Below are 14112 nucleotides of genomic sequence, written 5' to 3' on the forward strand. Positions count from 1 at the left end.
GGGGGAGGGTAGTGGCATGTGGCAACTATCCAGCTTTTTATTCTGTTCTGTTGGGCTCAACCAACTCAGTGCAAAGAAATAGGACCAAGTGACCTAAAGCCTTTGCACCATTCTCTAACTTAGTGCTTGCGTACCCTGCATTGCAAAGTAAAGCAGTCCATGAAAGGCTTTCTAGGCTAGGCAAACTTGGTTGTTCTCACAGATGCAGTATGTGCTGTGCTTTGCGAGTTTGGAAAACAATAGTTTGTTTCTGTGCAGTGCAGATCCCTTGGGATTCAGAGGTCTCAAATTTCATCAATTAGTCATAATCAGAAGCAAATGGATCAGTATTATGGTTAATTCCTTTACACTTGGTTAATGAAACCAAAACCAATTCAAGCATAGTTTTTGCTTTTGTCATAACTTCATTGACCTAAATTGATTAGCCACATTTCTTTCCTGTGTGTATATGTGTGCACGTAACAATAGAGTTACTAGAATAATATTTTAGAAAAGAAAAGGTTTTGTAATACAGGTAAGAGAAAACAATGATGAAGCAGCCAGTCAAGATAGTATATTAATTATCAGTACTGCTTTTCTTTTGTTAGAGCAGTGAAATCCCAGGCTGTATTTGGGAAGCATTATTCTTGACCAGCAGAAGCAGCAAGTATTTTATTTTATTTTTCCAGAGCCTGTAAAACGTCAGTAAAAAATGGTCGTTGGAGCCACTCAGCAAAACAGTAAAGAAACAGGCAGGTGACAATATTATTAACTCAAGGCTGATCATCACAGGAAGCATACATTTTGAAGGTTCCTTACTTAAAGACTGATTCTGGCTTAACAGCACAGTGAACACCAGCATGTGCCTGTGGTGGTTGCAGTGTTCATGGGGTAGATAGCAGACTTGTGAAGTTTCATATGCTTTGGAGGATTCTTTAGAAATACAGTATTAGTATATTGTAAGACTTGCCTTGATTTCAGCCAGTGAATGGAGAAGATGTTTTGAGACAAGGGAGAAGGCCTGGCATGCATAGTGATGGTGAATCAATTTTCATGGAACATAACAGGGGATGGAAGCATAAAGGAGAGCACTTTGTAGTCCCTGTGATGATCCGTGGCATGTTTAGACGTCGTGCAACAAGTGCTTCAGTGACCTGAAGCAACCATTTTAACATATGTAAATCCAACAGAAAGAATGAGGCTTGGATAATAAAAGGAAAATGTCTCTTGAATAACATTCTGCATGAATAGAAAGATATGAGAGACAAAGTTAAGAAAAATAAAAGAAAATAAAAAGTTCTAACAATTTTATGGTACCTAAGAAAGGCGATAAGCTGTTACATGAGTAATTATGGTTTCTTTTTGCACAACTTCGTAGCCACTCAGTGAACAGAACCAAGCACTGAGTTTTACGACGAGTGTTTGGATTCCTAAAAAGGCATATGGAAAACCACAAAGGTGAAGTGAAGGTTGAGAGAGCCTTACAAAGGATGTGTTTTGAGCACATTAAAATTTTCAGTTAAGGGGTTGGCAGAAGGCGTGAAAAGCCTAATGTCTGTATAGATAATGATATGAAAGTAATTCTTCTGAAATCCATAGGAAATCCTGTTTGGTTTTCACAGAGTCTAAGTACGATGTCAAGAGAAGAGATCTTAGAATATTTTATTAAGGTACTCTTCCCCAGGATGGGAACACACAAGAGCAAGTGTCAGTGATAGCTTCTGTCAGAGTCAGGAAACTGATTTGTGGATCTGTGGTGTGATCAAGTAAAACCATTCTTGTGTAGCTCATCTAGTCTGTCTGATGGCTGTGGCTATGGCTAGAGGATGTATTTGGTGTGAGAAAGAAAGGGGAAGTTGTATAGTAATTCTCCTTTAAAAAGGACCAAAAAAATACCTTCCACAACTGAATCTTCTCAATCTGTATGACTGTTATAAAGAAAGCATGAGTTACTGTTGCAGTTAATTCCTGCCCTTGGTATTGGACGAAGGAATGTCTTTTGGAATGGCAATGTTGAGGTTGCATCTGCCAAATACACTCTTCAATGGTGAATGCTTCAGCATTTAAAAAAGTTAATCATAGAATGGTTTGGGTTGGAAGGGACCTTAAAGACCATCTAGTTCCAACCCCCCTGCCATGGGCAGGGACACCTTGCACTAGACCAGGTTGCTCAAAGCCTCATCCAGCCTGGCCTTGAACACTTCCAGGGATGGGGCATCCACAGCTTCCCTGGGCAACCTGTTCCAGTGTTTCACCACTCTCTTAATGGATGATATGTACCAAAAAGTAGCATTTTCTTTCTGAGTTACAGTGCAGCTTCCTAAAGTAGCTTATTTCGAGCTGTGTGTAGTTTTAAAAACCACTTGTTAATCTTAAATCAGAAATACATACACAGTTGAAGACTGCTTTTTCTCAGATTTCCCTGTGAGCTGATTTGAAGACATCAGTGAAGTTTATGAAGGGTTCAGATGGTGTGATTTCCTTTAAAGGCTCTAACCAGCAAACATGTTGCCACAGCTTATCAAGTTTCTGTGCGAGAGCCAAGCCACAGGAACTTAACTGCTAGCCTTAGGTGGCAGTTAGGCTAATAGAAATGAGCCCTGCTCTGCTTTGCTCTGAAATAAGAGGGTGTTAGGCTAAATTGTATTATCTTGCATTTACTTTCAGCTAAGAACATCCACCCAGACAGTTCCCACGACTCAGCTGACAGTACTTTAATTAGAATACAAAACCTGTTTCTTTCTGCTGCTTAAGGAAATCTTAGTTCATGAGTCAAAAAGTCTGGCAAAGCCCAGTCAACCTTTTCTGTTCTGTCCTAAACAGTTTAGGAAGTTTCTGACAGGGAAGTCACTAGGTGCATCTGAGTGAGCTGATGCTGTTGAACCACGCAGAGATGCTGCCAAGCTGCCACAACTTTGTAGCTGTATAAGTGTGTCAGGGACCCATGCAAAGAAAACCGAGTGATGCAGAGAGACAAGTTTGGTAGGATCTGATAGCGTAGAGGGTAGCGGTGCTGTAGTTGTTCACTTTCTGGAAAAGACTGTATGAGCAAGTAAAAGGAAGTGTAGTCTTCCAGGTCACTTTGAGGATATTATTTGCTTTGCAGAAACAGGTGATGTTCCTGTATATAAAGCACAGAAGCTTAATGGGGGCTATGAGCCTTCTTACTAATAAGGCGATAAACACTCTGTTATGTAGGTTTGTACTTCAGTGAGCTGTGTGTCAGGTTAGTGCAGTGTCATGAACTCCAAACTTTGCATCCTGAGCAAACTACAAGGTGATTGTGTATACATACCTGATGATTGTACATACTTCTGAGCATCTAGAGAAAAATGTGCTTTTTGTGAGTTGGTTTTGAAAATGCATGCTTTACACAAGGAGGTCACACTATCTTTGCTGTATAACTTAAATTTGTTTGGTTTTTCCACAGAAAGGGCTTCATTTAGGAGCCTAAACCTTCATGCGGACTCTGTCAAAGGTTTCAACATGGGACGAGCAATCAGTACTGGTAGCCTGGCCAGCAGCACTTTGAACCGCCTTGCCGTTCGACCTCTCTCTGTTCAAGCAGAGATTCTGAAGAGGCTCTCCTGTTCTGAGCTCTCACTCTTCCAGCCTCTTCCTGGCTCTTCAAAGGACAAGAACGAGAAGACTCCATGGGAGGAAAGACCCAGGGTTATGAGCAAGTCATTTCACGATCTGAGTCAGACCCACATCTCGGTTTACCCTCCAAAGAAAAATATTATTACTGCTTTGGACTCTTCCCCCAAAAAAATAGAAGACGTAATGGGAAGAGTCTTTCAACAAATACCAAAATTTGATACTGGATCAGCAGCGGGAGCATTAAAACTAAGCAAGTAAGAGTCTCTCAGACCACACTGCAATATCTTTGTGTACAGTAAATGTACATTTTGCATCGGTTTTGATTCATTATTCATATCATTATTTTATTACATTGATCCTTCCCTCTCCCAACTTCTCTTCCCTCTGTCTGGTTCCCCTTCTCTCCTTCTCCCCTTTAAGTTCAAAATCTCATGCAGGTTTAAGTAGAAGTCCTGAAAGAAAGAAAAATGAATCAGACTCCTCATCCATTGAAGATACCGGTCAAGCCTATGTTGTAGGTCAGCATGCAAAACATAGTATTAATGCATTTACTAACTAACCTCTAAAATTGCTTGGGGTGTAATACTTCCATATATTTATTAACTGATGGTAATATTTCAATTTGAAAAAGAGAGCAGAGTATCGTGTTAAAGTAATCCAGGCCAATTGCATGTTGTTCCTGAATAATTGTTGTAGTTAATTGAAAAAATCCTCCTTTGGACAGCACTGGTCTGTACACAGGTGTGCAGTGTATTAGTAGTTGACAGTAAAAGCTGTTCCAGAAAACATCTTCCATTTTGTCACCTTATAGTGTTTTCTGTGGAAATGGTGCAGGGAGTGATTTTTTGTGATTTTTTTTTTTTTTTTTTTTTGGAAGTGGACTCAGTTTGGCATAAGCTGCCTATTGGCTAGTACCGCTGAGCGGTAACTGCATGGTTCTTCTTTGTTTGGTCTCATTTATATAAGAAATTAGGTGTGGTTTTTTTACAGCGCATTGGGTGGTTCACCAAAACACTCCTGTATGCCAGATGCACTTTCTCCATTTTCTTGGCCAGGATTGGATCGCACACAGATAGTCTTAAAGGCCAAATCTCTGTCCTTTCTTTAATTCCTTGTTTTTTGCATGAGCTACCATCTACCAGAACCTTGAAGTACAACCAAAATACACAAGTAATTTGGATTTGCTAATCCAAAGCTACATTCATGCTTACTAATTTTTAAAATAAATAAGTAATCTGATATTGTGAATGAGCTCATGTGTACTGTGTGAAGCCTGAAATACTTCTTGGTAGCTTTTGTATTGGGGGGGGGGGGGGAATACAACAATATCTAATATTTCTATTTATGTCAATAGGTGTTAGCATGAGTACTTCAGGAGATACTCCGTCATCAACACTGTTAAAAGAGAGCGGTAGGTTGATAATACGCCTATGGAATTAATTCGGTCAGTTTGTGAAGCACTTGTCAAGTGCTTCACTGTTCTACCCATCCTGTTTCTTTTCTATTCTTAAATACCTCTCCCAGTTAGTTAGATGGGACCTTTTCCTAAGTACAACTCTTAATATTTCTTTAGGATTGCTTCTTGGGAGAGATTTTGACATCTGTGTGTAGTATTTTTTCAAGTATGAATAGTGTATGTTTAGTTTGAGATTTTGCAGGGTGCTATTATCTAACATAGCATGCTCTTCAAAGTTCATTTCCCTTACTTGAGAGGTTGCTCGTTCTATAGAGCCCAATAACTTCGCTTTCTTTCGAGTTCTTTAACTCTTTAGGTTTGACTTGGCTTTGTGGGAGTAAAATTCCTTCTCTAGGTGGTGCAGTCTGTCCTGCTCTCTTGCCACCACTGTTTTCTGCTTGTAGCAGTGTGTAGAGCTCAGTAGGCTTCTGCTGGTATGGAACTGTGTGTTCCACTTAAGGCAGAAGTGTGCCAGACACACAAAGCGCCCACCCCCCCACCTGTCTCCTAAGTGCCTGCGTCTACTTCAGCGTGTTGGGAGCCCTCAGAAGTCACATAAAGCTATTGTGAGTGTGTTCAGATTTTGGAAGAGGCAGAATCAGCAGCCTGTGGAGTTGCAAATGAGGAAATAAATCTGAACAAGATAGGGTTGAGTAGGTGTTTTTGATGGTGCTTGTTTTTTAACAAAGGACCGCCATTAAGAGAACTGAGTAACCTTTTAGTAACTTCATGTATTAAGTCGCAGTTTCACTTTTATCAATGTGCTTGCATCCTGCCTACCTGAGCAGGGCACGTGAACGCAGATCTAAATACTTTGCTGAACTGAGTCTAATAAATCTGAAGATTCTAGGGCTTGTGTTGTGATTCCAAGGGACTGTGCCAGGTGCTTTTCTTAGGAGGAATAAAAGATTGTAATTGCTGATGGTGGCAGAGAGTTGTAACGGTGGTGGTTTGGGGTGTTTTTTTAATCTGGGTAGGGCTCGGAAAATGAAAGTGGGACCTACTAGTTCAGAGCAGCTTTTCAGGTTATAGGAGAAGTAATCTTTTTTTAACGGAGTAGAACTTGACAGCAAACCTGAAGGGAAGAATTCAGGTAGTGTCTGATCATGAAGTGTTGGCTTTTCAGTTGACTCTCTGCAAGCAACGCAAAACAGAGTTACCTCACCAGAAAGAGAGATCACTCTGGTGAACTTGAAAAAGGATGAAAATTTGGGCTTAGGTAAGTGGCTTTAAAACTGTGGTGGTCGTGTTGTCCTAGAAGCCAAAACCAAAATAGTTTTCTGGTCTGTATTGAAGTATTTATTGTACGACTGAGGAAGCAGTGCAGCCAGTAGCTGGATTTCAAAGGCATTTAAGATGAAACCAGGACTGACTTGGTAGCGCCTGCTACTGATCTGCTGAGTGATGTTAAGCAAGTCTGTTTCTCATTTTTTTCCGTATTGTAAGTATAGGATAATATTTATGTTGTGAAGTGATCATCTTAAAAGTTGGTCTTAAAAGTTTATCTCTGCATTCAGGTACAAGATTTTTGTCTGTGTGGACACCTTGCAGCTGTGACAGTGTGAAGGCTTTATTAAAAAAAAAAAGATTATAAAGCCATTATGAGCTAATTGTGGCATGTTTTTCTTACTCTTAGAGTATCATCAGATGGAACACTAATTTGAGGTTTGAAAAGCCTGGAAGATGAGATATTTGCATTCCATTCTTCCTTTTGCTACTGAGTTTTTTTCATAAACCCACATAATTTTTCCCTGTATGAGTAATGAATAAGTTGGTGTCTGTTTTGTGCTTTAGGGAGGCTCTCTACAGTGTCCTGTCATTCAAAATAGGACTGTTGTGTAAAATTGAAGGGGGGAAAAGCCTACTAGAAAATGATATTTAGTGTTTGCCCTGCACAGTAACTCTAAGAGTTGATGAAAAAGAAAAAAAATATCAAACAAAATGCAGAGTTTCTTCTTTCTTCCCCATGCAATCGTCATACTTTGCTGTTTTAGATAGAATAGAGAAGATCTGTTTGTTTTTGTTCTTTTTTTTATCTTGAATATCCTTTAATACCAGGGTCAAACGTTTAGGTGAAGCATCTCACAATGGAGAAACCCAGATTTTTTTTTAAGTAAGAGAGAATACATTTCATCTGGTTAGTGACTGTACAGTTCGTCCTATGTTTGTGTCTGTGTTTCGCTTGCCACAGTTGTCTGGAGCCTTTGCTGGAGTTTTCTGGCAAGGCAGTTAGGCCAAGTCTGAATCGCTTGCTCAAAAACAGAGAATGCAATAAGGCTTAAGCAAAAAACTTATTCCACTTACTTTTGTGTAGGCTTCCTTGAGATGTATAGTTTTCCTTTAATTTATTAGAGTGACTTAAGTTTTAGTCCATTCTGAAGTACAGACTTGTTTTATGTTGTTACACTGTGATCGCTGATGATTTTGCCTGCTTTGGGCCTTTTTTAATAGGCTTTCAAATAGTCGGTGGAGAGAAGACGGGGAAACTCGATCTGGGAATTTTTATTCATTCAGTGATTCCCGGAGGGCCAGCTGATTTGGAAGGATCTCTGAAACCAGGTAAATGGTGCAAATAAGAAGAGGTATATATGTGAGAGAAAAGGCCATACATGTATGTAGTACCATTTCCTTCTATGGCTGAGGGCATCAGACCCTTACAAACACTGACCTTCAGTTAGCCTCTGCGTAATTTCTGAAGACTGGTGATACTTCTATCTTAATCTGTACAGAACCACAAATCATTTGAATCGAAGTAAAAAATTATAAAGCTTGAAATAGCATAAAATTAATGTATAAAGATAAGGGCTTTATTTGCTATTGTCTCTCTATAGATGCTTTATAATTTCAATTCTTTATAAAACTCCAAATCCATATTTTGATTTTGGAAAAAATGGATGAATCCATGCTTTTTTTTCCTTTTCATTTTAGTCTGTACTGAACTCCACACTGCTTATTTCACTTCTTGATTTCTGCTTTTGCATTCCCTTTTCTTACAGCAGAGGAGAAGGTAGAAACGGTAGTATAAGAAGGATTGGCAGGTTTAAAAAGGGGAAATACTCATAACCAGTTCTTGTAGCTTGTTTTGGGGCTTTTTTTTAATGATTAGGGTTCCCTATTGCAATGTCACTTGAATTTTAGCAATTTTTAATCCGTGCGTTGCATAGAGATTTTCAGACCTGTACTCCACATTCTCACCGATGGATAAAAATATAGTTGTTAGATTGTGTCTGCTTTTGTGCAGGGCACCGACTAATATCTGTAAACAGCACAAGTTTGGAAGGTGTCAGCCACCATGCAGCACTAGAAATTTTGGAGAATGCACCTGAAGATGTGACACTTGTTATCTCTCAGCCCAAGGACAAGTTATCCAAAGGTATGGAGAGGAATATTCCTTATTATTAAGAGCTGTGCTCTGAGCACTCTGCCTTCTCTGTCCCCTTTTGTCAGGTACTTTGTGTTTCTTTAAAATTACTAATCTTGCCAAATGAGAGAGCCATAAAACGTCACCCTAACTGCGCTCCCTTCTGTAAGCAACCCTAGCTAGTATGGGCTTGAAATTGTGTTCTGAGACTGAAGGAAGTATGTTATACTGTCACCTCTGGTGAGGACACATCGGTTCCATCGTAAACAGAAAAGTGTTCCTCATAATATGAACGGGTAAAACCTTATGTGGTTGTAAGCTGAGAAATCTGTGTCATACTGCAGGTAAGATGTTACCAACCACTGATGACTGCCTTATCTCCTGGTTTTCAGCATCGTCTAACGCTGCACATGTCAGTAATGGAACCAGGGGTTATTTGAGGAGGCCATCGTCGGTGCAGGACAATGAGGCAGAGTCCTCTTCAGAAGAACATAGCCGGTCCCGTGGTCACCAGAGGCCTGTTTCGGGGAGTTTGTTGGGAGGCAAGCGGGATGGAAGTGTGAGCTCCCAGGATTCCAGAACTGAGAGTGCCAGCCTGTCTCAGAGCCAGACAGCCAGCTTCTTTGGCAACCGTGCAAGTGGTAGAGCCCAGCAGGATCCTCAGCATCACAGTGATTCCCATTCGGGGCTTTCTAAAACAAATGAGAAGAGAAGATCCTCATCTGACAGTACTCGAGTGAAAATGAAAAGGCCTGGGGTAGTGGAGTCTGTGGAATATTCTGACCGTGGCGATTCTGATATGGATGAAGCAACTTATTCCAGCAGTCAGGAGCAACAGCCAGCTAAAAAGGCATAGTGCATTTCATATGAATTTTTCCCATCAGTGGTAGTGAAATAGCTGACTGTGGGTGTGAATAAGGTGAAAGCATGTGGGGGAAGGACAGCCTAGCCTGCAGCTTACCCTTCTAGTGGAAAATGCTAATAGCTAATTTCTAATAGTTTGGTGCTTTTGTTCAAAATAAATGGAGAAAATCACTTGTAACTTGAAACAACTTCCCAGCTTTCCAGTGTCATGAGATAGGCATGTCTTATTAGAGGCAGATTGTGCTTCAGCATGAACATACAGGGCACTTGTTCATTCTGTAGAAAACCTTTCAATTCTGTGTGTATGTCCAATATCATCATAGTCTGGTCACCACTCCTAGAGGTAAGTTTATTCACGTGACAGATAAATTAATTTTTTCCTAGATTAAAGAGTAGTGATGCATCTGGAACGGGTAACAGCAGAACTCATCTTTTGGGATTGATATAATCCATGGAAAACCACTCTTGTGTAGTGAAGTTCAGCAGTAAGCCATGCTCTGGAGAGACAGCTTGCTGTTTCACCTATCCAAAAGTACACAATGGCAAAGTGCTACAAAATGATTCCAAACTTGCAGTGATTCCTCTTCTCAGCTGATGGAGGTTATTCAGTCGAGTTGTGGCAGCTCCTGCAAATCACCCCAGCAGACCCTAGACTTGTAACACTCAAGTATTGTGGTTTGTGTGTTCTCTGACCAACTTGCTTTGACAATAGAGACTTGGCTGCTGAAGACCAAGTATATTTCTGTGCTAAACCTCTTCAGTGGCAGCAATGGAAGAATTAAGGCATTGAGCCTTATGAGTCTTAGCAGTTGGTACATTGCCATGTGGACTCCTTTTGGCTGCATTTGACCAAAGACCTCACCCTTTAGGCTATGAACTGTAAACTTCTGTTCTAATGGCAAATCATTCTCTCTTCTTGTTTTGTTTGTTTCTTTTTTTTTTTTTTTTTTAAATAAAGGAGTCTTCCTCAGCGAATACAGCAAACAAAGTGAATTCTAAAAACGTTTCTGCAACACTTCTTAAACCTGGAGATATCTTTGAGGTTGAACTAGCCAAAAAAGATAACGGCTTGGGAATAAGTGTCACGGTACTGTTTGACAAGGTTTTTAGATATTTTCTCTTTTTCTCTACTCCCAGCAACCCATTATATTGCTAAATTACAAGGAAGCAAAATATTTTCTTGAGTCACTGTTAAGTATATAGTTTTACTGATGCGTGATAAATCTTACCAAAGTTATACTATTTTATATCCCTTTTCTTGTCATCTGCCCTTTAAGTGAATCTTGTTTTATGGAGGAGCCCCGAAGTCCCATATATATCACGTTCAGTGTTCTTCCTCTGCTGGATAAAAGCCAGAATGAAAAAAAAATACCACTTAAATCCAAATAAGACCTGGCTTGACAGTCCTTTCTTGCAATACAAGACAAAAAATGTATTTTCAATGGACTCATTTCTCTTCAGGCTATGAAATTTTGAAAGTAGTTTCTTTAGGTCCTGCCATACAGCAGAGTGGCACTTCAAAAAAGAGGAGAATGATGCGTAACTGAGATGCACACATTTTTCACTACTCCTGTTCTGTATTTTGTTATTTTAATAATCAATATCTCTGGCTGATTGATTGGCAGGCTACAGGGTAATTTGAAACAGGAAAAGTTGCTTAAATTATAACAACAGAGAACAGTTGGTAGCTGTAGTTCAAAACTCATGGCTTTCACTGGTAGTTTACACCTAAAACTGTTGGCCTTTTCCCAAATGTGGCCATATGTACAGACATGTAGGTAGAGTGTCAGTTCACAAGCCTAGCACTGCTGTCATATATGTGGCCAGTACTCTAAGAGGAGCAGAAAGAAATTCTGTTATTTTAGCATCCCAGTCTGTTCAGAGTCACACTGCTCTGTCCAGCTTGTAACCTGAGACAGCTGGGGGAACAAAGATTCAGCACCAGCTGGGTGTTGAATAGCATCAGGCCTGTTGTATGCATGCATTGCCTTCGTAGAAAATGTTGGAAGATGCCAACCGATGTGAAAGGTGACCAAGTGGTGGTGTCTTCTTAGAATATTTCTTTTTCAGCCTCCATTGTGCCCCTTGCACATTGGTGAATATCCTGTACAGTGGTGACAAGCAGTGTACAGTTAGCTCTGTGTTTCCAGTTTTCACATGTAATACTTCGGGAATGAACATTTTTTAATACACTGTTGGTCTCCCTCTTCCCTCCAAGTTTGTGGAGAAGCACTGAGAGTGCAGCAGTGAGCCAGAACCATACAATGGTTTTGGTTGGAAAGGACATGGAAAGATATCTAGTCCAACCCCCTGCACTGACAGAAAGGCTAAGGCCCTCCAAAACCAATGCCATTTGAGCTTGAGTAGACTTTTTCGGATTAGACTTTCCAACTTGTATGAGCTGAGAGAAAGCAGTGCTCCTTAGTTTCCTGTTACATCAGAGAGGGCGTATTGATTGGAGTAGGACACTGCATGGGTATGCATCTTCTCTGGCATGCTGTGCTCTCACATCTCTGAGCTTTGATACGCATGCAAGCATGTAAAGTCCAGCATAATGCAGACGTGTTTCTGCTGAAGGATATTTCTTTGTTTTGGGTGCATTTGCATTGTAACGCACCTTTTTTTTTTTTTTTTTTTTAATCTTCCCACACAAAATTCATTTATAATAAATTGCATGAGTGCAAAAACATGCTTTGTGTAACATTTTGGGTTTGATAGTTTGTATGTTGTTTTTACGTGCCAGTAGCCCAAGTGCTTCCTGAGTACAGTTTTCCTTATGTGACACCGTGTTTAATTACTGAGGATTCTAACTGCAGAAAGACTAACAAATCCTATATTTGCTTTCCGTTTAGGGTGGTGTAAATACTAGCATAAGGCATGGTGGTATTTATGTGAAAGCGATTATTCCTAAGGGAGCAGCTGAAGCAGATGGCAGAATAGAAAAAGGTAGTATTTCAATTCTTTCAGTTTGGATTCTTAATGTGAAAAAAGGGCAGGTAAGTGTCTGTGGTGGACTTGAGGATACACTGTGGCCTAGAAGCTAGGAACTCTATTTACCTCCTTTCATTGTACCTTTATCACTGGGAAAAAGAGTTGCTTTTCCAAGCTGCTGCATTTGCAGTTGTCATTTTAAATACTGCCTTGATAGGTAATTCTGCAGGTGAAGGTTAAAAAAAAAAAGTACAACGACTGCACAACCAACAGAAAACTGCTGATATTGTGGAGGGGAAAAAATAGGAGATAGACTGCAGAATATATATGTGGTGTGTGGTTTGTGGGTTGTTTTTTTTTTTTTGCTAATGCAGCCTGTGTTAATGGAGAACCCTTCTCTGTTCCAGCCATGGCGAGAGGGCTTTATAGTATTTGTGGCCATCTTGCTTGGCATGCTGGGCAACTCAGTACAGAAAATCACTGTAACTCTATGGCTTTTCTTGTTGGTAAGCCAGGCCACATTCTTTGCTGAAGTGAGAATTCCCTCTGTCGACTAAGATTTGTTTTTAATACAGTGTCTGAGCTTTGTGGTAGGCTGTCATTCTGATGGTTAACTCTAGCTTTGACACAGGTTTATCCGTAAAATCACAGAATCATTTAGGTTGGAAAAGACCTTTAAGATAAGTGAATCCAACCATATATTTTAGTTGCAGAGTTCTCAACTCAGAGTGTGGAGGGGAGGAAGAGTTTGCTTCTATAAATGTCCTTGTTAGCTGAGACTTGGAGGTTTGTGTGTCATATACACTTTATAGATGTTGATTTGCCTACTTTTTTTTAAATTATTAATCGTTTGTAGGTGACCGTGTGCTCTCTGTCAATGGGATTAGTTTAGAAGGTGCTACCCACAAGCAAGCTGTTGAAACACTGAGAAACACTGGGCAGGTAAGTGCCTGCTGGTTCTACCTGTCTGTAGTAAAACAGGTATTCATGGGTGAGAAGAGGTAAAGGAACCTGAAGACTGGAATTCTCCCCAGTGTCCTGGTTGCTTCAGGTGTGATTTCTTGAGCTCCTTGTCTTCCTGGGCCTTGAGTCTTCCTGCCCACCCTAGCGAAATTCTGGAGGAAGCCCGGGTTGGAAAGCAACTGTAGCAGGGTGCTACAGACAGGGCCTGAATCTGAGGAGACAAGGGCCTGCATATTTGCACCTGTGTTCTTGTGCTGTGTCAGTAGCTTTACTTGAGTCTCGACCTTTTTGGACAGTGCTTGATTCTGTCTATGGTCTCCTCATTTAATAGGGCTATTTATGGTGGCTGCTTCACATGTGGAAACACATACGTGTACATGAACACCTGAAAATAGCCAGTGAACATACACATTCAGAGCTGCTAAGGACCATGTGTGCTCCCTTTATAAAATGCTTTTAACTCTATTGCCTGTACACATGTGAAAATCACACTGTCTTTGCTTCTTAAATCTCCTCACAGCCTCATGTGAAGAAAACCCTTTCTTACTCTGTATGGGCAAGTATCTTGCTGGTCCATTAGTGTATTTTTGGAAGTTGTCACAGCCCTTAAAATAATGAACAAATGGAGGATATATGGGGAGGGAGGTGTCTATATGCTGCTGTAAAACTTGGTATACAGACAAGTTAGAAAGAAACATGTACTCTAGACCATGCTTTCTCTATGACTGTTGTCTGTTAACTGCAGAATGTTTCATTTCTTTAGGTGGTGCATCTGCTGCTGGAAAAAGGTCAGCTTTCAGTGGCCAAGGTTCATGCTCCAGTAACACCACAATGCACACCTCCAAGTCAGGTGGGGCAGTGTGAGCCACAGGAGAAACCAATGACAAAAACTACAAATGCCAAAGATTACAGCTTTGTCACTGCAGGTCAGGCCACATAGGACAATTGTTTGAACTTT

General features: G+C 40.4%; 1 protein-coding gene across 1 annotated transcript in view; it reads left to right on the forward strand.

Moving 5' to 3' along the window:
- Positions 1-14112, forward strand: part of PTPN13 (protein tyrosine phosphatase, non-receptor type 13 (APO-1/CD95 (Fas)-associated phosphatase)) — a gene marked incomplete at its 5' end in the record, with an annotated part of 42034 nt that overhangs the window by 8155 nt on the left and 19767 nt on the right. Inside the window, 11 exons of the mRNA XM_010149257.1 lie at positions 3410-3833; positions 4000-4097; positions 4934-4990; positions 6162-6254; positions 7487-7594; positions 8277-8408; positions 8789-9246; positions 10219-10362; positions 12113-12206; positions 13048-13133; positions 13918-14080. Of these exons, the coding sequence (XP_010147559.1) occupies positions 3410-3833; positions 4000-4097; positions 4934-4990; positions 6162-6254; positions 7487-7594; positions 8277-8408; positions 8789-9246; positions 10219-10362; positions 12113-12206; positions 13048-13133; positions 13918-14080 (1857 nt within the window). The remainder of the gene's footprint in view (positions 1-3409; positions 3834-3999; positions 4098-4933; positions 4991-6161; positions 6255-7486; positions 7595-8276; positions 8409-8788; positions 9247-10218; positions 10363-12112; positions 12207-13047; positions 13134-13917; positions 14081-14112) is intronic.

Source organism: Eurypyga helias, unplaced genomic scaffold, assembly GCF_000690775.1.
Source record: "Eurypyga helias isolate BGI_N326 unplaced genomic scaffold, ASM69077v1 scaffold7363, whole genome shotgun sequence".
Lineage (NCBI taxonomy): Eukaryota > Metazoa > Chordata > Aves > Eurypygiformes > Eurypygidae > Eurypyga > Eurypyga helias.